The 26162-nt window shown below is 46.0% G+C and overlaps 1 protein-coding gene and 1 non-coding gene across 2 annotated transcripts in view; both read left to right on the top strand.

The window, feature by feature from the left end:
* The window catches only part of LOC140688665 (serine/threonine-protein kinase Nek7-like), a 118424-nt gene extending 94464 nt beyond the window's left edge, over positions 1 to 23960 (top strand). Inside the window, exon 9 of the mRNA XM_072948271.1 lies at positions 23889 to 23960. Within this exon, the coding sequence (XP_072804372.1) occupies positions 23889 to 23915 (27 nt within the window). The 3' untranslated portion in view covers positions 23916 to 23960. The remainder of the gene's footprint in view (positions 1 to 23888) is intronic.
* On the top strand, positions 5488 to 5561 carry TRNAV-AAC (transfer RNA valine (anticodon AAC)). The gene has a single exon. It is a non-coding gene; the product is annotated as a tRNA-Val (tRNA).
* Positions 23961 to 26162: the final 2202 nt, after the last annotated feature.

The following is a 26162-nucleotide window of genomic DNA, read 5'->3' as shown; positions in this document are numbered from 1 at the left end:
AAGAAGGGCTGCCCCCAAGATCAACTCTCCATCGTCTTCTTCCTCCCAGGAGAGGGGCAACATCCCACGAGCCCCGCGTTCTTGAGTTGCTTGGCAGCTGGCATTCCCAGATACTCCTGCAAGCAGCCGACACCCCACAGGGAGACGGTCTGGCATCTCTGACTAGGCGCTTCCTCGGGCTTGCTTTATAAAAGGCAGCAAAACGGTAGACGACCTTCCCCTGGAAGGCAGCCCCGCACTCAGGGGACACGGACGGATGGGAGACTGGTGCCTCCTCTTCTCTTGCTGCCTCTGATTTTTCCAAGTTTTCTGTTGCATCTATAAATATTTTTTCTGAGTATCCTATTTATTTTATTTTCTAATTATGATTTATTTCATTTTTTTAAATTGAAGTGTAATCAGTTTACAATGCTGTGTTGCTTTCTGGTGTCCAGCAGAACATTTCAGCCATACACATACAGACATATACTCCGTGTCATGTTCTTTTTCACCGTAAGTTACTACAGGATATTGAATACAGTTCCCTGTGCTCTACAGTAGGAACTTGTTGTTTCTGTGTTTTATGTACAGTAGTAGTATCTGCAAACCTCAAACTCCCTGTTTATCACTCCCCGCCCCCTTTCCTCCTTGGTAGCCGTAAGTTTGTATTTTATTTCTGTGGGTCTGTTTCTGTTTTGTAAATAGGTTTGTGTTGTATTTTAGGTTCCACATATAAGTGATATCATGAGACATCTCTTTCTGACTTACTTCACTTAGTATGATCATCTCCAGGTCCATCCATGTTGCTGCAAATTTTTTTTGCATTATTTTATTTTTGTTTATGGCTGAGTAGTATTCCATTGTATAAATATCCCACAGCTTCTTTATCCAGTCATTTGTCGATGGACATTTAAGTTGCTTTAATGGGCAAGACTAATTTAAATTTTTTTTTCATATTTTCTCAGAAATGGCAGAGAAAATTCAGTTATTATGCTCTGCAAACAAACCCCTTAAATTATTGGGGAATAATTGCTCTCTTTTCCCTTCCCTTCCCTTCCTTTCCTTTTCTTCACATTTAGCTGCCATCCCTGAATATAGGAGCAGGGTTTTTGTTTGTTTGTTTGTTTTTGCGGAAAGTGTCATGTCCTTGCATCCAGGAAGCACCTCTGCCTCTTCCTACAGATTTACTGCAGAACAATGGTCCCTCCTCTGGTCCCTGTTTTTTAGTGAAAAATTAACTTGAGGTTAAACACAAGTATATGTAGTTATTTTCAAAGAAAGAATCCTTCAGAGGAGCAGATTTGCCTTTTTTTTTTTAAGTTCAAATGGGAAAGGGGACTCTGACTTAAAGCAGAATCCTATGGGGAAAAAAGCTTAGTTTTACAAAGAGCAGCCGTCTGCTTGGCTTTATTGAGATGCCCCTGACAGTCCCCGGCCAGCAGAGCACCCAGCCACGGTCACAAATGGTTCTTTATGTGGCTGAAGAGCCTGATTACACAGACAAATGAAAAATTACTGCTGCAAATGCTACCTTCCCGAGTCCAAAAGAAGCAAAGATTTGCTGGCGCACAGTGCCGGTGTTGAGGGCTCGCCTGCCCCCTCTCCCATGCGACCAGCAGCCACCAGGACCCCAGCCTCGCTCTGCTCCCAGACAGGGGGTGTCAGGAGCCGTCAGGACACCCCCCTCACCGTGCGGTGTTGGCTGAGTCACCCCGTCCTCAGCCTTGGGGAATAGGGGCCGAGATCACGACGCTGGGGAGAAAGGAATGCCCGCCACCCGCCCATGCCCTCTGCCCGGAGCCCGTGCCCTGAACTGCAGCGAACACACAGAAGAGGCTTTATTGGTTTCCTTATTCTTTGAAGAGCTAAGAAGCAGTAGAGGAAATGGTGAACAGCAGCATTTCAGAGCTCAACACACCAGCCCCTAGAGCAGAGCCACGCAGACGCGGGAAATGACAGACCACCGCTGCCCAGAGACGGCAGGGCTTTGTGGCCTGATCTGATGCAGAGACGCTGAGCGGGCAGGCCTGCATCATGTGCTTTGCTAGGTAGCGGCTGGAACGGCCCGCTTTCTTCTCTGACGCGCCCACCTGTTTGTATCTGCGGGGCTAGGCGGGGGACTGGCACACTGAGCAGCAGCCTGTGAGCCAGAGCCAACCCCCCCTTACTACTGACCACACTTTTTTGCATCAGTGTCTCTAGAGAAAATGTCCTTTCACGTAGGTGAGGTCAAGTGGTTTGCCTAATTCTCTGCTACAGATTATACACTTTTTCTAAAGCACAGAGGATTTTGTGATGAGGTGAATTTCACTGGTGTAAATCCTTCAAATTCACAAATGTGATCTGGTTGCTTGGGGTGTCACCATCAGGTGGCCAGATCTGAAACAGAGTCCACTCCAGGAAGCCAAATCACACATTTTATTGAATGGCAACTAAAAATGACTGGCCTCTGGGATTTCGGTAGTGCAAATTGCACTTTTCAGGACTCTCAGTTATTGTCTTCAAATCTACTTCAAAAAGCCTATAGAGTTGAAATGTAATATTTCATTCTGACACTTAATCTATGGGGATGACCTTGGAGATCTATCGAGCCTTTAAAATAATTTACGTACATTCTCCAATGATTGTACTGTGCTGTGGGTGCCATCAAAGTGCTTTGGGTTCTATAAATAGGTTCAGTGGGAAAGTCAGAGCAAAACTTTTATGGTTGGGAGTGACTTCAGAACTAGAGTTAATCAGTAAAAGTAAGCAGTTAACTCAAGTGGTTAGTAGTACTCTCCAAGTGTCACTGACACGGGAACTCTGCCCTTTTCATCATCAGCCGAACACTTCGAATAGGATGTAATAGGAGAAGCGAGGGTTTTGGCCTCAGGCGAGCCTGACCTTCACTTCTCTCTCTGCCGCCCAGAGCCGTCTGGGTTGGGTCATCACTCTGAGCCCCAGTTTCTTCATCTTTAAAGCAGAGATTAAAAAATCGCTACCTCACAGAGAGGTTGCGAGGGCAAAATCAGACCCCTGGTACAGGAGCTGCTGCATCATTGGTAAAGCTAGCAACTTGTTTGCTCTCCAGGTAGGTCATGTGGACCAGAGTTAACCCACCGTGCATGCCCCAATTCTTTGTTAGGTACTATTCTGGGGACCACATCCAGGCGAACTGCCTACATTGGTCTCCAGACTACTTCGGGTTCAGTTGGTGGGTGGTTATTGCGTTCACCGAGGATGACTGGTGTTTTGGAGTATTCAGGGAGCAGACAGAGCATAGACATTGACCAGGTGTTTAGCTTCTGCTGGAATGACTGCATCATTCACTTTAGGAGGTGACAACTGCCGTCACCTCAGAGCATAAAACTAATGACTCAGAGGAGAAGTCAAAACGCGCAGGTAGAATCTCCACGCTCCTGAGCGCAGCCCAGCCAGTGCTTCTGGGCGTGCGGTCCCCTTTTGGCCATTCGTCGCGTAGGTTTTGGGCATGAGTCACTGAGGGTGTGTTTAGTAAAGAAAGATTAATGAGCGGGAGTGATCGTAGGACCAAGGACTGGAAAAAGCTGCAGAGGCCACCAGAAGACAATGAGATAAGATGAAAGAACTTGTCAGCATATCCAGATGTACACTCATCGGTCATAAGCCCACACCTGCATTCTGCCTTTTACGTCTGTAGCATTTAATGATGTCAACGCCCCTCATAGTCTTCTTATCTAAAAATGCCATCATCCCTAACTTCCCTCTCTTCTTAAGCGCCACATCATTTCCTTTCATGGACTTTACCTCTTCCTTCAGAAGTATCTCTGCAACCTTTCCAGTCTCACTGAGCCATTGCTGTGGGCCAGGACCCAAGCAAGGATCGTTCACAAAGGCTAACTGTTGGTTTCTTTGCTCTCCAGGCTCCCACACTAGCTCATCTGACACATAAATGCTTATTGAGCAATTACCAAGCACCAGGTTCTGTCCCAGATCTGAAAGCCTTCGGTGCCAATCAACAGAGGCAGAAAAGCCAAGAAGTGTTGACAATTCAATGAGATAAGTGCTGTACCAAAGACACATCACACGGTGCTTTGACTGTACAAAGAACGGTCCCCGAGTGTCCTGGGAAGACTATTCAGAGGTGATGAGTCACTTCGCTGAGTCATGAAGGGTGAGTATGTGAAACAGAAAAGGAGGAAGAATTTCAGGAAGAGGCGTGGGTCTGCTCAGAAAGCGCAAAACGTGGGACGTGCAAAGCCGCTGGCCCAGCGAGGTCGCAGCGATGATCTAAGGAAGAGAGAGAGCGTGGTTTTCTCTTTCTGTCATCTCCCCACTGCTGCTCCTCGGGGTCAAGGGGGCGAGGACACAGTCTGGCGGGAGAACACATCCTCCTCACCGAAGGCGAACCCGCCTGATGTCGGCTGCTGGGAGAGGGACGGGGAGGAAGGCAGCGCGTGTCCCTGAAGGACTCAGGTTGGTGGTCTTCTCTGTGGACCGTCACCTCTCCCCTAGCGCTGACTGGCGCTCACTGCTTTCACAGGACAAGCGAGTGGGAGTTCCCGCTGATGGGAGCCGCGGACCGAAACAATGTTGCAGAGCCACTTTAAGGAAAAGGATGCAAAATTGGATGAGGAAGTGAATACCTACACAACATGAGAAGAGAAATCACAACAAATTATGACAATTAAAGAGCTGATGAAAACCGCAAACACGCTGGAATTCAGGGAAAATATGTAATTTTGTTCTCAACTGCTTAATACGCATTTATAACTTTTTTCTTCATTTTCTTGCTTCATAATCTTCAGTAATTTACATGACAATGACTTTGTATTTCATTTTTCAATATTGTAAGTTCTCTCAGTTTTTAAAAAATTATCGATAGCTTAGAAAAGCCTTCTTTAGCCTGATATTGCTAAAAACTGAATTGTTTTTAATAACATCTAGTACATCTGAGGGTAGTCATCTGCCTATTTTCCTTTAAATATGAGCTATAGTATTTGGTAGAAAAATTCTACACGTAGCTTCTGATTCCAAACATTTAAAACTGTTTCTCTACCACTATTCGTGTACCTTCTGTGATGAGTACGTAGGACACACTCATGTGATGACATGACCTCCGGCCCTCATGCCATCTGGACGCCTTCATGCCAGAACCTCGGGCGGATGAGGACACCGAGTGGTAGGAGTTTTCCTGGAGGTCATTCCTCTATGAGCAGGGCCAGCAACAACCCAGCTATGAATGCACGTGACTGAGGCCCATGGGAGTGCATCCCACCGACCCCAGGCTGTGTCTATTCCCAACTCCATTTCCTCTCGGCTACATCCCAACACCCCCCAACCTGGGACGAAAGATGACTGAAGGGAAACTGAAGTGGAAAAAGATGATGATGTCAAGAAGTCTTGGTTAGACATTTCTAGATTATCAGATTAAGATGGCAGAGTAGGCCCTTAAGCTCACCTCCTCTCATGAGCATAACAAAATCACAACCAACTGCCAAACAACCATTGATTAAAAACAACGACAACAACAACAAAAAACTGAAGAGGGGAGGGTAATAGCTCAGTGGTAGAGCACATGCTTAACATGCATGAGGTCCTGGGTTCAATCCCCAGTGTCTCCATTAAAAAGAAGAAGGAAAAAAACAGGACTGGAACCTATCAAAGAAGATCTTCTGTATCTAGAGATATAAAGGAGGAAGAACTGCGAGGCAGTGAGGGGCACATTTGCCATATAGTCCAATCCCACAGCCCTGGGTGGGTGACCCACAAACTGAAGGGTAATTGTATTACAGAGGTTCTCCCACAGGAGTGAGACTTCTGAGCCCAGTGTCATGTCTTCAGCCTGGGAGGGGGTGGGGGGATCCACCAGCAGGAAGAGGAGCCCCCAGGGCATTTGGCTTTGCTGGCCAGCTGGGCTTAGCTGAAAGGGCTCCTCAGGACTGGGGGAAGCAGGGACTTCACTCTTACAGGGCGCACAGAGGCTCTCATGCACGGCAGGACCAAGGGCAAGGGCAGTAACTTCACAGGCCCCTTGGCCAGACCTACCTGCTGGTCCTGGAGGGACTCCTGGGGAGGTGGGTGGTGGCTGTGGCTCATTCTGGGGACATAAAAGCTGGTGGTGGACTAGTGGGGAGTAGTCATCTGCATGAGCTCTCCTTGAGGCTAACACCTCACTTGGATCCTTGGCACCAGGACCTGGCTCCACCAAACAGCCTGTGGGCTCCAGTGCTGGGGTGCCTCAGGCCAAACAATGAGTGGGGCTCCACCCACCAGCAGACAGGCTGCCTAGAGACCTTCTGAGCCCACAGCTGCCTCTAGACATGCTGCTAGGCACGGCTCCGCCCACCAGAAGGCCAAGCGCCAGCTCTACCCACAAGTGGGCAGGCTCCGGCCCTTCCTGCCAGAAAGCCTGCACAAGCCTACAGGCCATCACCACTAGGGGACAGACGCCAGAAACTAGAAAACTATGATCCCACAGCCTGTGGATTAAGTCCACAGACACAGGCAGGACTCTGCCTTGGAATCAGCTGGCCCCCAGCCCTTGGGTGATGAGAAGGGAGTGCACTGCTGGGAAGTACAGGTGGCTCCTACAGCAGGCCACTTCTCTAAGGTCAAGAAACATAATTAACCTGCCACACACATAAAAATGCAAATGGAAATTAAGACAAAATGAGGCAGCAGAGGAACATGTTCCAGACAAGGGAACAAGGTAAAATCCAGAAAGAAGAACTAAGTGAAGTGGAGCTGGGCAATCTATCCAAGAAGGGGCCCAGGATGGTGATTGTGAAGACAGTTAGAGACCTTGGGAGGAGAACGGATGCACAGAGTGAGAAGTTAGCACAAAGAGCTAGAAAATATAAGGAACAACCAGAGCTGAAGAATACAATAACTGAAATGAAAAATATACTAGAAGGAACCAACAGTAGACTAAATGAGGCAGAAGATCAGTGAGCTAGAAGGCAGAGCAGTGGAAATCAGTAACACAGAACAGAAAAAAGAAAAAGGAATGAAAAAAAATGACAGATTAAGAGACCTCTGGGTCAACATCAAACACATTAATATTTGCATTTTAGGGGTCCCAGAAGAAGAGAGAAAGGGCCTCAGAAAATATTTTTTAAACACTTTTTATTGAGTTATAGTCATTTTACAATGTTGTGTCAAATTCCAGTGAGAAAATATTTGATGAGATAATAGCTGAAAACTTCCCTGACTTGGGAAAGGAAACAGTCACCCAAGTCCAGAAGCACAGAGAGTGCTGTACAGGACTAACCCTGAGGAACACCCCTAGGCATATTGTGATTAAGATGGCAAAAATTAAAGATGAGCAGGGAATATTAAAAGAACAAGAGAAAGGCAAAATATATATAACCTGCTGATAACCTTGTGGGTGGATAACCCACAAGGTTATCAGCATTTTTCAGCAGAAAGTCTGCAGGCCAGAGGGAGTGACATGATGTATTTAAGGTGATGAAAAGGAGAAACTGACAACCAATGATGCTCTGCCCAGCAAGACTCTCATTCAAATGTGATGGAATTAGCAATAGCACAAAAATAGTGGGGGACCTTAACACCCCACTTACATCAATGGACGGACCATCCAAACAGAAAATCACTAAGGGAACACAGGCCTTAAATGACGCATTAGACCAGATGGACCTAAATGATGTCTAGAGAGCATTCCAGCCAAAAGCAGCAGAACACACACTCCTCTCAGGTGCACGTGGAACATTCTCCAGGTTGGATCGCATGCTGGGCCACAAAACAGGCCTCAGCAAACTTAAGAAAATGGAGATCATATCAAGCATCTTTTCCAACCACAAGGCTAAGAGATTAGAAATAAACAATACGCTACTAAACAACCAACGGACCACAGAAAAAATCTAAGAAGTAATAAAAACATACCTACAGACAAATCAAAAAGAAAACACGACAATCCAAAACTTACGGAACGCAGCAAAAGCAGTTCTAAGAAGGAAGTTTACAGCAATACAAGCTTAGCTCAGGAAATAAGAAAAATCTCAAATAAGCAACCTCACCTTCCACCTAAAGCTGCTAGAGAAGGAAGAACAAACAAAACCCAAAGTTAGTAGAAGGAAAGAAATCATCAAGATCAGAGCAGACATAAATAAAATAGAGCCTGCAAAACAATAGAAAAGGTCAGTGAAACTAAACACTGGCTTTCTGAAAAGATAAACAAAATTGATAAACCTTTAGCCAGACTCATCAAGAAACAGAGGGAGAGGGCCCAAATTAATCATACCAGAAATGACAGTGGAGAAGTTACAGCCGACCCCTCAGAAACACAAAGGATCAGAAGAGGCTGCAAGCATCAGTACATCAATCAAATGGACAACCCAGAAGAAATGGACAAATTCTTAGAAAGACACACGCTCCCGAAGACTGAGCTGGTAAGAAACAGAAAATACAAACAGACTGAGTGCCAGGAATGACGCTGTATCAGTCATTTAGAACCTCCCAGCCAGCAAGATCTCAGGGCCAGGCGGCTTCACAGGGGGATTCTACCAGGCACGTACACGAGAGTTAATGCCTGTCCTTCTGAAACAATCCCCCCCAAATTACAGGCCAGTATCACTTATGAACACAGATGCAAAATTCTCAACAAAATACTAGCAAACCGGAGCCAACGATGTATTGAAAGGATCAGACACTGTGATCAAGTGGGATTTGTCCCAGGGGTGCAAAGAGGTTTCAGTATCTGCAAATCACTCAGTGTGATGCACCACATTATCACACTGAAGAATAAAAGCCACATTATCTCAACAGGCATAGAGAAAGTTTTTGATCAAATTCAACATTCACTTATGATTAAAAACTCTCCAGAAGGCAGGTGTAGAGGGAACGTGCCTCAACATGATAAAGGCCACGTATGACAAACCCACGGCCAACATCACACTCAGTGGTGAGAAGCTGAAAGCATTTCCTTGAAGATCAGGAACAAGTCAGGAATGTCCACTCTCACTACTTTTATTCAACATAGTTTCGGAAGTCCTGGCCACAGCAATCAGAGAAGAAAAGAATGTAAGAGGGATCCAAGTTGAAAGGAAAAAGTGAAACGGTCCTATTTGCAGACGACTTGACACTATACACAGAAAATCCGGAGGACGCTGCCAGGAACCACCAGCGCTCATCAGTGAATTCGGTAGAGGTGCAGGACACAAAATTAATACACATACATATACACATAGAACTTAAAGAGCTCAGCAGGGCCACCGGCCCATATAGCACCTTTGTCCAAGTCAGAAAGACAGAATCCCTGTCCCCAAGATATTTTATTTTTGCCTGGCATTAATTGTTGTAATATGCTAAATGACTTCGAACCAGACTCTTTACTGCCACCTGCTGGGAAAATATTAAAATCAATATGCAAATCAATAAACGGCTCATGACCTTTTGGGGCCCTGAACTGAGGCTGAAAACATACTTTTTTCCTTGTTTTAGTTTAGATTTTAATAAAGTATAAATTTTACTTTTAAGAAATGTGACATCATCACATGAGGAACTTAATGAGCGCCAAGACCTTTGTTTCTGTGAGTTTGTCTCGGCAGAGGGTAGTCTGTTGACAGAACACGGTATTTTCGTAAGTTAGAAGTCTTAGATGTGCTTTTACCGTTTTAGGATAAAAAAGCCCAAGTCTCAGATTAGTAACTGAACAATGCCTGATTTTAGACACGTGTAAATACTAAGTGGTCAGATTTGCATTAGGCATTACAAGGCCACTCTTTGTATGTCTCACCAACACGGGGTGGATCCAAGTTTGGGTGAACTTGATACTTACATGCTTTTGGAAAATTTAAATAGAAATGTACAAAATTATCAATATATAGTCAAATGCAAAAGTGGGTACGTGTCCAGAATGAGTAAAGAAACTACAAGAAATAAAAATGACAAATACCATAAATATCACAAAATCCAGACAAGTAACAATATTTTTTATTAATTAACTGCTTGCATACTCTTGGTTTTCCTCTTGTAACGACAAACATTTTGCTGTAATTCTAGTAGAGAAAATAGAAAACGAATTCAGTCTCTTTTCCCTACAGTTGATAAACCCTGGTTTCTGATTATTGTCAGATGGAATGCGGAAAGCATGGCATTTCACAAACATTCGTGCTGTGTGTAGCACCCCTACGGGTCTGTGCTCTGCAAACCAAAGGAGTTCTTATTGATTCTATTTCATTTGATTCCCCCATCAAAAAAGAAAAAAAAATAGCACAGTGCTTTGTAATTTATATGCTTCATTATCAAATGGTAAAGAGAAGCTCCATTGTTCTCTTTTGAGTGGAGACCCAGCGCCCTGCCTACAGGTGTGCTCACGTGAGGGCTGCTGAGAAATTTCCGCAGATTAGCTTCTGCCTTGAATGCTTCACCCCTTGTTTCCGCCTCACTTTTCACTGCCCATGCACCTCTAGGACCGCTTGCCAAAACTCACACCATGTGGGGTATCTGTTCATGCCCTTCTCTGTTACAGAGTTCAACGAACAGGCAGAGGGAGTCCTGAAAGTCATTCCTACACAGGCACCGTTGGCGGCGAGTCAGCTCTCCACGGAGGTGCCTGGGAACCCACACGCACATCTGGCTTCTCCACGACACATCACCTGGCCCACTGCGCTGGCAGCAAGCAAGCCTTATGTGGACCGGATTCGACGAGCAGGCGGTAGTAAGTACTTTCAAAGCCTGAGTGAAACAAGGTGGAGGAGAGGGTGGAACTCCACAAAAACTCGGGGTCCTGCCATCTCAGGGAAGTCTGCGGGTTTGGAGCCTGCCGCTCTGCCCTCCCCACGGTGGGAAACTCCTGGCTGCGCCTCGCACCGCCGACGACACTACGGATCATGTCTGAATGCACTGCTTCGACCCACCTGAAGGGGCGCCCGCCTGGCTGCCCGACCTGAGCAGACTGGGGAAGCCTCGAGCTCCGCCGGTTCGGGGCCCCGGTTCTCAGAGGGACGTGCTCCCCGCGGGGCGCCGCGCTGAGCTGGACGGGGAGACCCGCCCGCGGCCACGCCAGGCTCCCGACGCACCGCACCGACAGGCCGTGGGAAACGGGTTAATTTTTCGGCTAAGTGATTGCACCTGATTACCAAGGACTCGGGCTACTGCTACAACGCGGGTGGGGGGGGGCGACGAGGACAACCGGGGCCCAGGGGACTCTCGGGGCGTCTTTAGCGCTTCCGCACCCAAGCAAAGGGTGATGGAAACCTTCACCAACAAACACACAAAAACAACAACAAAGGACGGGGCAATGGAGTGCTCAGACCCTCATGCGGTGAAGGGACGCGTCACCCCGCAGCTGAAGGACCAGAGCAGCTGAGGGGCGTTAGGATGGGGAACGAAGGAAGCAGCCCGGGTGGCCGCTGCCTCGGGGCCCCGCACAGACACGCTGGCCGCAGCAGCCTCCCGCAGTTCCCCTTCTGCACATGGCAGCTTTATCTGCACGTCCGTGCCATTTTCTCCTTTTTTCTCCTTCCCATTTTTATTTCATATCCAGGTTGCTGGATGTTCACTTTCCAGTCGAGTCTGAAGACTCAGCTGAAGGTGGTAGCGTTTGCGCTGGGAGGGGACTGAGCACGGGGAGTAGCGAATAAACGCGACAGTGGATACAGTGACTGCTGGGACCGTCATTCTCATTCGGGGGAAGGGATCTGTCATGAGGTCGATCGCTCCTTTTAGGTGGAGATAGGAAGTTGTTCCGTTGCTGTACACGAGTTCAAGTGCGTGTACAAAGGAAAGCGCACATGGAGGCTCGGCAGCCGAAGGGGTGGACCGTGCTAGTTATCAGTTTATCACTTCTCAGTTCCAAACTCATTGCCTGCTCTATACGAATGGATCATGGATCCGGGCCCCTTATTTATATTTTTTTCTTTGCCAGCTGGTGCAATGTTACGCTTTGTCATTAGAGGACGCTGGAGAGACATCACAGGACAGAAGGGCTTTGCTTCCTCCTTGGGTGGATTCCTTAGCGCTCAGCTCCTGCAGCTCAGAGACCTCGCCACGCCGGCTCCTGCAGCCTCTCCAGAAACAGCCTCCTGCGGTGCACAGGGCTCAGCAACACAAGCAGCTAGCGGCTTCTCCCGCCTGCACCCCCGGCGTGCTTCCAGCAGGATGCTGCCCCATAAACAGCCTTCCTGGCTCCCTGGAGGGCAGTTTCTTGCAGGATCCACCAACACAGCACCAAGATGCTTTCTCTGGACCTCAAGGAACCAGGGCCATGCCCTTTCCAGCAAGACGGGTCTCTGTTAAGGAAGGCCCTCCTCTGGGCACTTGATCTCAGCCCTGGGCATGGCTGTCCCTTATACCCGTCATCCCTGTGCTTTTTACATTCTCTCTCTCTCTCTCTCTTTTTTTTTTTTTTTTGCCAGCCAACCCCTTTTTGCTCCAATCTACGTTCACAGTTAACAATTCTTTATGTTAAGTCTTCCCACCTAAAATTACTGTGATTTTCATCTCCCGATTTGACTCACACCAATACTCCAAATTAAATGAATTCCCACCAAATGTAGTTTCATGCAGCCACTGTGGAAAACAGAGTGGAGATTCCTTAAAAAACTAAAAATAGGCTTACCCTATGATCCAGCAATCCCACTCCTGGGTGTATATCTGAAGAAAACTCTAATTTGAAGAGATCCATTCACCACAGTATTTATAGCAGCAGTATTTACAACAGCCAAGACATGGAAGCACCTAAATGTCCATCGACAGATGGTTGGATAAAGGAAATGTTGTGTACACACACACACACACACACACACACACAGGAATACTATGCAGCCATGAAAAAGAATGAAATCATGCCATTTGCAGGAATGTGGATGGACCCAGAGATTGTTGTACTAAGTGAAGTAGGTCAGATAGAGAAAGAGAAAGACAAATGTTGTATGATATCACTTACATGTGGAATCTAAACAAATGATACAAATGAACTTATTTACAAAACAGAAATAGACTCAGACACATAGAAAATAAACTTAAAGTTACTGGGGGAGAAAGGACAGGGGCTGGAGGGATAAACTGGGCGTTTGGGATTTGCAGATACACACTACTATATATAACATGGATAAACAACAAGGTCCTACTGTACAGCACAGGGGACTATACTCAATACCTTGTAATGGCCTATAATGAAAAGAATATAAAAAGGAATATATATATATGTACAACTGAATCATCATGTTGTGCACAAGAAATTAACACAACACGGTGAACCGACTATACTTCAGTAAAAAAATAAAATAGAAAGGTTAATGTGCCCCCACCTCTGCGTCCCCTCAGCTGTACCCCAGAGAAGCACACAGCTCCACCACGGCATCTGACAGGAAGGGGGGACCCACTGGTGTAGGAGATGATCAGACTCTTACCCCATTATGTTTAAAACAGCTAGCTTTTGTGAATTTTGCAAGATTATATGACCCTGTGAACACACTTCTGAGTCACCACCCCGGCCCTCGGAAGGGTCCGTGCAGGGAGGGGTCCCTAATCCTGGGCTTCACGATAAATCTAAAGCTGTATGTATAACCATCTTTGTCAGTGGATTTCACCCCAGAAAGCATATATTTCTAATTTTCCTAAATATTTCATCCCTACCTCAGCCTTATGTCCCTTCTTCTCCTCTGTTTATTGAATTGGGTTTGATCTTTTCCCATATGCTGAGTTCAACTGTCAACTTGCTGTAAGAAGATGCTGATGGTGTCCCTGTTAACTGCGCCAGGACATGACCTGTCATCGCAGAACTTGGTGACATCCTGGGGTCAGTGTGGTATTTCACCAAATCCCAGAAAAAAGTAAACGCTGCCCTTCCTGTTGCTCACCTACCACCCCCAGCACCGCTTACCCATGTCCCATTTTTTTCTGGATCTCCTCCGGTGAAGAAAATAGGAATTTTCATTTGAAAATTCTTGCTCCTCAGTTTTATTTTTCCAGAGACGTAGGTTTTACTCCCAGGGTCTGTGAGCTGTAGTGGGCGCTCTTGAAAGGAATGTGTTCCATCTGCTCCTGCCGTCAGTGGTCAGAATGTCAAATCTCTCTTGGGTTTGGAACATACCAGTTAGGAAGTTAAAGTTAGATTATCATTAACGGCTCACATGTTTTCTTGGGGGAAATGGAGGAAACGGTTACCATTAATTGATACATGTTTATATTTGGACATGAATTTATTTAAAAGTAAAATTTTGCCTACGAGACTTATTAGGTCTGAGAGTGGAGGAATTTATTAATTAAATGTGGAGCTTTTAGTGGGAATTGAAACCATCCTTGGTTGAAGTCTGTGCCTTCTCTCAGCCTACCATCTCCCAGCTACCCTGACGACTTTTATTCATCCTTCACCTCAACGATCCAGAACACAGGCTCCAACCTTTCTTCAGACTGTGGCTGAATCCAGCCGTTTCCCTCTCCACCCACTTGAGCAAGTTCAAACACTATCCTGACTTATAACATCTTTTATTCTCTAAGCCTGACATCAGCAAATGAAAAAAGAAGTTTCTTTGGGTCATGTTTATTAGTTACCAAAAATGCATGGATGTTGGCAATAGTTTTTATGAAAAGTACCTTCCTTAACTGTATTCACAGAATGATTGATTCCTGTGGAAATATCCAAATACAGTAAAATATAAAGTACTAGATTTTTTTGGATAAATTTTAAAATATTTTAAGGGTTAACTTTTCAGGGAGTCCAGACTCTCTGTTTTTTTAAAACTTCTTCTGTGTATTATGACCCAGAGACATTTAGATGACGACTCAGAAGTAAGCGTTTAGAAAAAAGGTTTGTTTTTAGTTGGCTTGCTTAAATGTTTTCCCAGTTTTTACTCCCAATCTAATTTCAAGAGGCTTTGCGGTCAAAAATTTCAGAAGTTGGGGACAGATCAGTGGTGTGAGACAAGAAATGCCACCTCCTTATATGGTGAAGCCATGTCAGACGCACAAGACCAGAACCGAACACAAAGGAAATGATTTATTTTATTACATAATGTTTCAGGTCTGGTTTTTGTTACCCTGCAGCTCAGAAAGGACTATGTTGATTTGACCAATGTAAATACATCAATGAAAACTTGAGAGGGAGTTTAAGGGATGGAGACCTTTTAATTAGGACTGTGTGCATGGTTTAAATTCTGAATAATTCCCTGCCACGTCACCAGTTACCGAGAAAGGCGAACCACTACCTGTATGCGTAGAAATGACTGCAAGTTTTGCTTCATTCAGGGAAAAAAAAACCCTGTGTTTTTAATTTTTACAAATCATTTAAGGATCTGAAGTATTTTCTCTTTTGTAATCAACAATCACAAAGATCCTGAATTGGAGTAGAAGAGATTAAGTATCAAGTATTAAATATCAAGAACAGGTTTTCACAAGTAAGTTAAATCCCAGTTTACTCAGAGGGGTTAAGAAATCCTTTTTCTTTATGCATCTTGCGGCTTCGTAGAGAGGATTAGAGAAAATAAGTGAGGCATACAGTACAAAGTCAATAAATTCACTGCTAATGTCGTATTAAAGGGGAGGATGAATGCTGTAGAAAGAAGACACGTTTGGGGAATATCAGAGTGAATGAAATCATTTATGTGATTCTTGTATACGCAACAGATCAGCTTACGAGCACATTAGGACAAGTCTTGCTGTGCTGTGGGGGAAGGAGGGGCTACGTTCATTTCTCCCCAGGAGAGACACGCTGTATCTGTAGGTATACGCGAGATTTCTGCAGCTGAGAAAGGTAAAATCTGATTCCTGAGCTCCTAAATGAACTTAGATTGCATTCTGCACACCCCCCCCAGTTTATCCCCACTCCAGTGGAAGGGATACATTTGGGAGTTTGAGATTTGCAAATGTTAACCACTATATATAAAAATAGATAAAAAAAAACAAGTTTCTTCTGTCTAGCACAGGGAACTCTATTCAATATCTTGTAATAACCTTTAATGAAAATGAATATATGTATGTATATGCAGGACTGGGACGTTGTGCTGTGCGCCAGAAACTGACACATTGTAACTGACTCTACTTCAGTTAAAAAAAAGGTTATGGTCCAAACAGACTGAAGGACCTACATTTCTCCAAAGGGAAATTCAACCCACACTCAGATGTTTCTGGGAAGCTTGGGGGCTCCTAGCAGTCTTTGAAAGGGATTTTTGTACTCATGTTCTGGTGGATCAAAATTTTGTTTTTTACAGAAATCTTCCACCTCAGACCCGCTTTCCCCTAGAGGATGAGGAATAGGAGGAAAGAAAGTCAAGGACACAGGGAGTGGTTTTCTTTCTTCTCATCGAGATGTCGGGTTCAGGCTGGTGGCCGGGGTGGGTGCCGGGTTCTACCTTTGGGAGCACTGCTTCCTGAGGAGCAGCATGGTGGGCGGAGAGAGCTGCACCGTCTGTAGCAGGTCGACCTGAGTTCGAATCCTGTCACAGCCACGGAAGAACTACAACCTCAGCCGAGCTACTTGGTGTCTCTCGCTTTGGCTTCAGTCTCATAGCAGAGGTAACAATACCTACCTTGAAAACTGTCAGGTGTGAAACACGGACCATGTTCAAGGGCCACGTGCTCGAGGGTGTCCTGCAGATCACTTCCTGCAGGAGACAGAAATCTGTGCTCTGACAGCTACAGCCTCTCTGGTCAGATACGTGTGGGGGACACGGCTTCGCTAAGTCCCCTTCGGGGGTTCCAGCACACACACTGGCAGGTGGATTCACAGCTCTGAAAGTTCCATGGTGAAGAGGGAACCTGGTTAGCAGTTGAACATAGCAACTTATTTGTTTGGGACCTCGTTTTTCTTGGGTCATCTAATGACTCCCCACAGAATACCTTGACCTTCACATGTTTGGGGAGCGGTGGCTGGTGTAGCAGGTGGAACAGGACAGATCTGGGTAAACGATAGCCATCATCTGTGGACTTCTGGGGACAACTTGAGGACAACCAAGGAGAGAAGGTGGGGTCTTTTGTCCAGTATAGAGCTGATAATTAAGATGGAATGTTCCTGTAGAAAGCAAGGCTAACATAATTGGGTCATACTTAATCTATGTGGCTATTTTTTTTGTCTGTTGGTAGTGAATTAAATCAATACTGAAAGTGTAAGTGTTTGAAGAAACATTTTGGAATCCCAGAAATGATCTCTGACAAGTTGAACACACCCCCATTCCTCTTCAAAGACAATAGCCAATGTTGTCTCTGTTTTGATTAATTTTAAAATAAGCTACTTTAAGAACTCATCATTAACCAATTCTTAGTTCTTTAATGACGAGATGTCCTTCCTGTACTTAGGAGAATAATTATCGGCTTTCTAATTAAGATCAGGGACTCGAGCCAGATGGTCTGGGTTTAGTTCTACAGTTTATCAGTCACATGACCTGGAACAAATTATCTCATTTCAGTTTTCTCATCCGAGCAGTACCCACCTCCAAACCATATTGCAAGGATTAAATAAATTAATCCGTGGAAGGAATTTATTCCAGTACTTGGTGTGGGGTAAGCAATCAATACATTTTAGCGATTAGTGTCAAATATTTCTATTTAGATACGAACCTAAAAGCATTTGTTTAACAAAAAACTAACCTACCCGGGGCTGATTATTGCTCTAAGTGCTCTGCAAATCATTTGACCCTGATTAAAACCCCATGACGTAGACAGTTTCTAGTATCTATACGTAGAGATGATTTTCTTCATTCCATGAATGATGGAACTGACACAGAAAGAGGAGCAGGTAACCTGCAATGGTGACACATCTGCTGAGGGCAGAGGGGCCGAAGGCTGGCTGCCAGGCTCTGTTTCTCACCTGGATGCGGTCACTGGCAAGGAGCTGCAGAGCTGCAGTGACCTCTCAGTTTTCCAGCAGAAAAAGAACTTTGTCACCTCCTTCTCTCTGCTCAAGGCTTGAAGTGCACATCGTTTTCTGTCTTGTGCTGTGAAATCGGTGAGGGAAGTTCCCTCTGCTGAAACAGGTCGGGGATGCATCATTCTAGGTGGATGGTTTTGATAGAGCTTTGGGTTTCATCCATCTTACCACTCATGGTGTGACATTCTGAATGTGAGTTTGACTTTACCCCCTTCTCCACCTTGGGGACGTGCGTTCTGGGCTACTGTGTGTGCAAACGTAACTGCGTATTTCCAAGAGTTTCACTTTTCATGGCTTGAACATGCTTCTTTGACTGTAGTCCATGACATGGTGGGGATGTGTACGTACATCCTCCCCTTCATGGGGAAGTGCCAGATACTCTTTCCTTTTTCTCTAAAAAGAGGTTTTTGGAGATGTCTGAGTTGTTCTCATCTTCAAAATCTTTCAAAAAAAGTGATCTCAGAGGCACGTCCGAGGCTGGGTCAGCTTTGAAACCAGATAGCACTGGGGCAAGCACTGGGCTCTTCTCTCTGTAGCTGAGCTTTGGATAAATTATTCATCTTTTTAAGCTTTCATCTCCTTCCAGTGTTGTTCAATAAGACAACCCATGAAAAGCATTTAGCATGTGCCAGACACACAGTAGGTGTTCAAAAAAATTAGCAACTATGTTACCTTAATAACAGCAAAGTAATATTCTTTGTACGTAGACCTGCTCAGCTAAGCTCCTCCCTTCCGCTGCTGTGAGTGCTGCTGAGTACCGCATGGGACACTTGGATGAGGGTAACACTTTTTTTCCCTTAACCACGTTTTTGAGTGATTTTTGTTTTGTTTTGCTTTCGAAAAGATGCTACTTCTCTTCCTGACCTCTGAGTTGTTTCTATAAAACCACAGATAAATCAGACCCAGCCAGCACCTTTGAACTGGAGCATTTACTGGCCACGACCTCCTTTGTCCTCAGAGAAGGAATTGCACTTCCAAGTCCTTGCTGAATAATTTATTTGTATTCAGAGGCTTCGAAACATTGAGTAGACAAATGGTTCACTTTTATGTTCTATAGCTGTGGTCAAATGTAAACGCAAGATGAGTGTGTGCGTGTGTGTGTGTGTTTGTGTGTGTATGTGTGTACACACGTGCTTCTAACTTCTTTCTGCTCCAAATCATAAGGGGGCTGAAAATTGAAAGTAATTCCTGTCCAACATGGACGGACCTAGAGATTATCATGTTGAGTGAAGTAAGTCAGACAGAGAAAGACAAATACTATATGATACCACTTATATGTGGAATCTAAAAAACAATGATACAAATTCTATTTACTAACCCAAAACAGACTCATGGACATAGAAAACAAGCTATGGTTACCAAAGGGGAAAGGACGGGGAGGGATAAATTAGGGGTTGGCATTAACAGACACATATTACTGTATACAAAACAGATAAACAACAGGACCTGCTGTACAGCACAGGGAACGCTATTCAATTTCTTGTAATAACATGTAATGGAAAAGAATCTGAAAAGAAAAAACATATAAATGTATATGTATAACTGAATCACTTTGCCATACACTTAACTCCACTTCAATAAAAAATTAACCCCCCTGAACAAAATCCCGTCAGTTGATCAACTGAAGCTTCATACAGTGCCCCCTACAGGAATCACAGGGAAAAGCCCTGACTCTCAGTGAGCCCTCTCACTGCCAGTCACAGCCATCATTGCTTTTCATCTGTGACTTTAATTCTCACATCTTATTGCCTCAGTTTTGCAGATGAGAAAGTGGAGGTTCAGGGAATTAAAGGACTTGAGCAAGTCTCTAGAATTACAGGTGTCAGGAGCAGACTCTAGCACCCTGGCTACGCCCACAGCCAGCGTTCTGTTCACCACGCTGTCCTATGACCATGTGAAACATTTCTGCTCATTTGGAATTGTGCACACACAGCACGGAGAGCTCCGGGGACACTTGGAGAGGGCTCTGCTTGGTGCCCCAGTGTTTCCATTTTTCCACTTAAAAAGTTTGCTGCTCATATTTAATGTGTTTGTCTTTGACCACCACGTGGTAATAAAAGTTAAGGTTGTTTTACAAACTAAACTGATGAATGATCAATGTGGTCCCATAAAAAGATATATGTAATTGATAGAAAAAGTGGTGAACTTGAGTCCAGTGAAATGGATGTACTCACTGAGGGTTTCTATAGCCAAGACGCTCAAACACCAGCAGATTTCACTCTGTGCATTGACACACTATTGGGGGCACACCATTTTTTGACCATTAAGTTCTCCCTAAATTAATTCCTAGAGAAATTACAGGCAAATAGCACCTTCCCCGCAGTGCTTTTTTTTTATGCTATAAGATAAGGATTAAGAGCCCCCCGTGGCCCGGTGAGCAGCCTAGTTAGCAGTCTCTTTGTACTGATAAAATTTCTTCTGGCACTGAACTCCCACTGTCAGAAGTACTGTAACATTTCACTAGTTTGCGAAAGATGAAAATGTTACCAGATGTTAAATTCAAGGGGCAAATTAACAACTCCTATTTTCCAATAGGTAGCTTTCCACCTTGGAAAGAAATTAGAACAGACTTCATTTGCCAACCACAGCATAAAGAACGTCGAGTTGTTTCTGACTTGAATTTTGTAATCATTTAGTCTCACGGGGCTGAGCTTTTGAATAATGGGATCTGTGCTAATGACCGTAATTCCCAGCAGGATTTCTGAATGCCTTCTTTTGAACCCAAGAGGCGTGGGTTTCCAGAACAGAGTAATTAAATAACTTCTACCCAGTGGCATTATGGCCACAGATAAGACGTGCCTGAACGCTGGCAGTCTTACTATTGTTCGAGGGTCGCGTCTCTCTTGCTTTACTGTGGGGATGGCTCTCCCGCCCCGGCCGGGCTCCTTAGCGTGAAAGGTTTGTTGAAAGGGAGGCATTTCGGAGGCCACTGCCTCCCCTGACTCGTTCATGGGGGCAGGCCTTCCCACCACGCCAGCGAAGGGACAAGGACATCGGGAGCCCCCAGAACGCGCGAGGGAAGAACAGGACGTGTGAAGACGCGTAGCAGGCGTGGGCCTGCGTTTTCATGAGTCGTTTGACGGTGGCACCGGTTCTCGGGGAACACGCGCGCGGCAGATTTCATCTGCACTCCGAAACGATTTGCAGCGTCTCACCTTGGGTTCTTCAAAGGAGAAGTCTGGTTCGGGCAATAGCTGTAGAAAGCTTCGCCTTTGATGTCCAAGGGCGGCCAGAAACTCTTCTTTTGATTAAGGGCTGCTCAGGCGGTTGAAGAACATTACAATAGATGAAACAGGGGAAGCAGGCCGGTCGGCTGCCGTTAAGCCAGGCCTCGATGAGAGGCAACGTCGAGCCTAGTGCAAAAGGGTGTCGGACTCCTTGTGCTAAAACGTGCAAAGCGGACTCTGCCGGCCTTGTGTAATTTTTCCTTTTGGGTTCCTGCCTGTGATGAACTAATATTTTCAGCCTTTTTTCTAGACACTGTGGGTGACGACAGTGTCAACAGGGCCAGCAAACTGGCACAGTGATGGCTGCTGTTGTCACGCAATCTGGGTGCTTTTGTTGTAAGTCCTGACAACTTTGGCTGCAGGGAGCCCCCGCACGGACGGCGCCTGTTGGAACGCCTGAGATTTTCTGAAAAGTTGCACCTCACTGCTGGAAGTGGGGCAGGGACAGTGTTCCTGGAGACGCTGTGGTGCTCCACACAGGAGTGCAAATGAAGAATCATCAGTTTGCCACCACACTTGCAGGACGCTTTGAAAGCAAGAGAGGATAATGTCTCGGTGACAGACACTAACTTAGAATTAATCACGTGGGTGCTGCTTCGCTGGAAACAGACATAAGCACATGCAGAACATGCCCTTTAGCCGACAAGCAATTTGTCAGTGTTTAAAATCTACGCTGGAAAAGTAATATATATATAAAGGGATAACTGAGTCACTTTGTTGTGTGCTAGAAACTAACAACATTGTACACCAACTATGTTTCAATTAAAGAAAGTCTGTATTGGGACGGAGGAGGGAAAACTGCAAGTGTGCGTCACCGACTCAATGTCTTTGAAATCAAATTTGGGTTTCGTGTGAATGAGTCTATTTGCAGACTCACACATGCCTCCCCTGGACTCTAAACCCACTGTACTAGCCACCCACTTGCCTCTCTCCATCTCTCCCTCCCTGTCTCCACTTCTCTTCTCCCCCCTCAACTCTTCTTTATTCCCTAAATAAAGCCGAGTGCTTCTTCTGCACCAGGCAGCCTACCGTGCGCTAAATGGCGTTCACACAGTTTAAACCCTACAGGGAGACCTATTAAAGGTGCAGTCTCCGGGGGGAGGGTAGAGCTCAGGGGTAGAGCGCGTGCTTAGCATGCACGAGGTCCTGGGTCCCATCCCCAGTCCCTCCATTTAAAAAAAGAAGGGAAAAAAAAGAACCTTAAAAAAATAAACACACAATCCCATAAATACATACGTCGTTACAAGAGATAAGTAACAGACTCAGGACTCTCCCGCAGAAACTGCATCCTTCTGTTACCCTCCTTCCCTCCGAGAGGGCCCCAGGACCGCTGAACCACCCAGACAGGCCTCTTTGCTCTCTCCTTAGCATCCAGCCTCTGAACTAGAGAAGACAGTTTTACTCCCTAGCACGTGCCGGCCACTCCCGCCCGTCCCTCCCCCCTGCTCCTGCCCAGGCGACATCATTCTTCCTCTCACCTCTCTTTCAATAATTACAAAACTAGTCTCTTTCTCCAAACGCACCTCCCCTCCAGGACAGACTTCACATTCATTCTCCGTTATCACATACGTACCGAGCGCCCGACAGTGCCAGACGCTGGGCTAGAATGACCTTTCTAGCACATGAGTCTGATCGTGTCTCCCACTTTCCAAGCTTATAAACCTCTGGTGGGTTGTCTTAGCCTCCGAGCTCAATGTCAGGGTCTTCATCGTGGTCTAGATAGTCTTCAGACTAAGCCCCGACTTTTTTCTTTTTTTTTCTGCCTTCTTCGTTCGTTCCTTCCTTCCTTCCTCTCCCCTCACGGTCAGTCTTCGGCGCATCTCCCCTTACCAGCCCTTCCATCGCTCTCAGTCTGTTCAAAGATCAGTCTCTGTGCTTGTCATCGATTCTCCAGCTGATGGAGCTCTACTTCTCCTCTGACCCAGGCTTCCCTCTTCCCTGTGGAAGTCTATCCCACTTCCCCACCTGCTTCATGCCTGTTTCTCACCATCATGCTTCATTTACACGATACCACTTGGGTTAGACACCAGGCAACTGGGGCCTGGGGCTGCCTCTCAGTCATTTCTGTGTCCCCATATCTGTCTCATCACTAGCACATATGAGATGCCCAATACAAACCGAACATGGGCTCAGCGACTTGATGAACTGACATTTAGTTTGTTTTCACTTATTAACCAATCAGTTGCCAAATGTGTTTTCACAGCTTAACTAACAGAGAAGATGATTTTATTATTGATTTTTAAATAACTATCCCACGTAAGTGGAATTGTTTAACCAGGGTCCCACAAAGACCCTGAGATGATGGAACTTTACCTGGGGAGGTGTTCCCGGCCCTTTTCCTGTCCTGACTGGTAGGGCTGAGCTGCTGCTGAGCGTCTGACGTGTCTGGGAGAATGGGATGGAGGCAGACTGGGGGAGGCAGGGTTACTTGCAGGGCTAGGTGAGGAGAAGGCGATCTCTGGGTGCACAAATCTTAGAACCTGTGTTTCCTTCTCATCACGTGTGCCTTCCCGAACTCAGCTGTTTTCTCCATCAAAACCCGGCACATGATCTTAATCACTCTGCTACAGTTCACAGGTGAAGCTACCTTGTTGCGCACAGTTTTCTGCCAGGATCTCCCCATTAAACATTTGCTTTGCGTTGTGTTGCTCGGCCCCGCCTGCGCACGGTGGCCGTGAGCTCGCCCGTGCTGGCGAGTCGGGGCGCAGGGCGCCCCCTGCCTCCTGCTTTGAGCGGCGCAGCAGGAACGCGGTGCCTGTGGAAGAGAAAGCACCCCCCTCCTGCTGCTCGAAGGCGGCCACCGGGTGAGGGCGCATTTTCGTCGGTCTGTCTGAATAGCTTCCATCGTCTTTCCATTTGGCCACTGAAAACGCCAAGTATTCATTGTCTTTTAGAACGAGAGGCCTACTCGGACTTCATGACGGGATAAACGTGGGATTCTGTACGCCATCGCTGGTCAGACTCACCCCGCCCGGCCCGGACGTTCGTCGCAGTCTCTTGTTCTCCCAAGGGAGCCGACTGGCGAGGATGAGGGTAAGTCCGGGGCCAGAGCACAGACTCTCAGGCCGGGGGCACCTTCTCGGCCCGGCAGGACGGCGTCGCAGGTCAGTATTGCCTGTGACGGCCGCGGCGCCTCGAGTGTGACAGGTGGGCCTCGCAGAAGGCCCCCGGGGGTCCGGTGGTTCCTGGAGTGAGTGAGGAGGACTGAAGCAGTAATCTTTTCCTCAAGTGCAGATCTGACAGCTGAGCTCTGTCTGACGAATATCGAGCGCCCGTATCGACCGGCAGAGGTCAATAGCCGGGCTTCGTTATGCTCCGTATTGACCGCTTGGGCTTCCTAAAGGAGAAGGAAACGGCCAAATGGGAAAATTTAATTGCACCTGGAGTAAGCTGGGTTTTCTTTAAGGATAATTTAATGGTATATGGCAAATGAAGGCTCTCTTTTGAAAATGTGGTTGGAGGCTGATTTTGCTCTCGTGAATTAATCCCATAGCGATCGTGTTTTAGGGGAATTACGATGACAGGGTTATTTTCATTCAAATATAGATCTTGACCAAAGTTGTTTTTTATAAACCAGGAGATTGTGCAGCAAAATGGAAGAATCTTTGGCTTTGGGTTCACAGAGATTTGTGACTGAGTTTGGCCCCAAAGTGTTTATGCTCGATGCCATCTTGAACAAGTGTCTTCAGCTGTTTGGTTTTCTTTCTCTTAATAAATAATAAGATATTATCAGTAATTAGAGGACCAAGAAGTCCTCTAACCCAGTCTAATTAGGACTGGTTGTTAATTAATGAGAAAAGTAATCTATGTGGGAAAATATAAAAATGAGATCTGTGCAACACAAAATTTTAATTTTATTTCAAATGTCTAATAGTGCATTCATTCAACAAGCTTTTGGTGCCAGACCAGTGTCAATTTCCTGGATAGGTTTTGCTGATTAGCATGAACTTTCTGACCTAAATCATGCCTATCACGTATTAGATAGACTTCCAGTTTTTATTTGTCAAGTGGGAAATAACAAAGTGCCTCATGTAAGAAACTCAGTACAGTGCCCCTTGACACACTTCCAATTTGTCTCCATCTTTCACATTCGTCACATCTACACTTAACTTGGTAGTAATTTATTTGAGCAACTTGCCATTTTCAAGTATCTCCTAGAAATAAAAGCCTCTTTTTGTTTTACATTTTAATATTTAATCAAGTTCCGTCATGCATGACAATACAAGTGCAATGGGTGACGAGCCAATGTGTGGAGGAACCTGGCTGATCCCTGCTCGGGGCACGTCACCCCTGCTAGGAACAGAAGGGCCCCACTCTAGATCCATGCTGCCGCCCAACTGCAAAGATGAGTTGCTGCTGTAATTTTAAATTTTCTAGAAACCACATTAGAAAGGAAAGAGGAAAAGGTGCGATGAATTTAATGATGTCTTATATTTAACCGAACGTATCTTCCATTGATTGCATTCAATTAGGTGATCAATATAAAATGACTGAGGTATTTGCATTCCCTTCTCACATGCAGTCTTCCAATCTGGTACGTACTGTATACCTGAGGCCCATCCCGGTTCCGACTGGCCACGTTGTGAATGTTCAGTGTCCACGTGGGGCTGATGTCCACCACGCTTACCCACCAGCGCGCAGTGTGCCTTGGGCCCTGGTCCTTATTTGTGCCAGAGGAGTGGGCAGCGGTGGTCAATCCAGTGATGCAGGGAAGGGGGACATGTTGAGGCTGGCGGTGTAGAGCTACCTCATGGGCTTGTCGAAGGATGGGTAATATTAAGAACCAGCCACAGGCGCTCCTCGCCCCAGGTGCGTGCTCTCTACCCTGTCATGTAATCCTCACAGCAGCCCTTGGAAATTTGCGTTGTCTGGAAACCAGGTGAAGCGACTTGTTGGTAATTACAAGCCTAGTGTAGAAGGGAGCCGTTTAAAAGCCACATTTCTCCAGCTCTAAAGGCACTGTTCCAAAAGAAGGTTGGTATTGTTTATTGTGATAATGGTAATGCAGACAGGGTCACCGTGGTAATGATACCTGCAGAGGTCGAGTTCTCCATCTGTGGCCGGTTGTCTCTGATGCGAGCCTTCTGCAACCCCCAGCCGGCAGCAGCTGCGTTGAGTATCACGTGAGCTGGTGCTGTGCAAACACCTCTCTCCCTCCAGACTGGGCG

The sequence above is a fragment of the Vicugna pacos genome, chromosome 23 (assembly GCF_048564905.1).
Source record: "Vicugna pacos chromosome 23, VicPac4, whole genome shotgun sequence".
NCBI lineage: Eukaryota > Metazoa > Chordata > Mammalia > Artiodactyla > Camelidae > Vicugna > Vicugna pacos.
The sequence above is the reverse complement of the archived record's forward strand: the minus strand, read 5'-3'. Positions and strand labels throughout refer to the sequence as shown.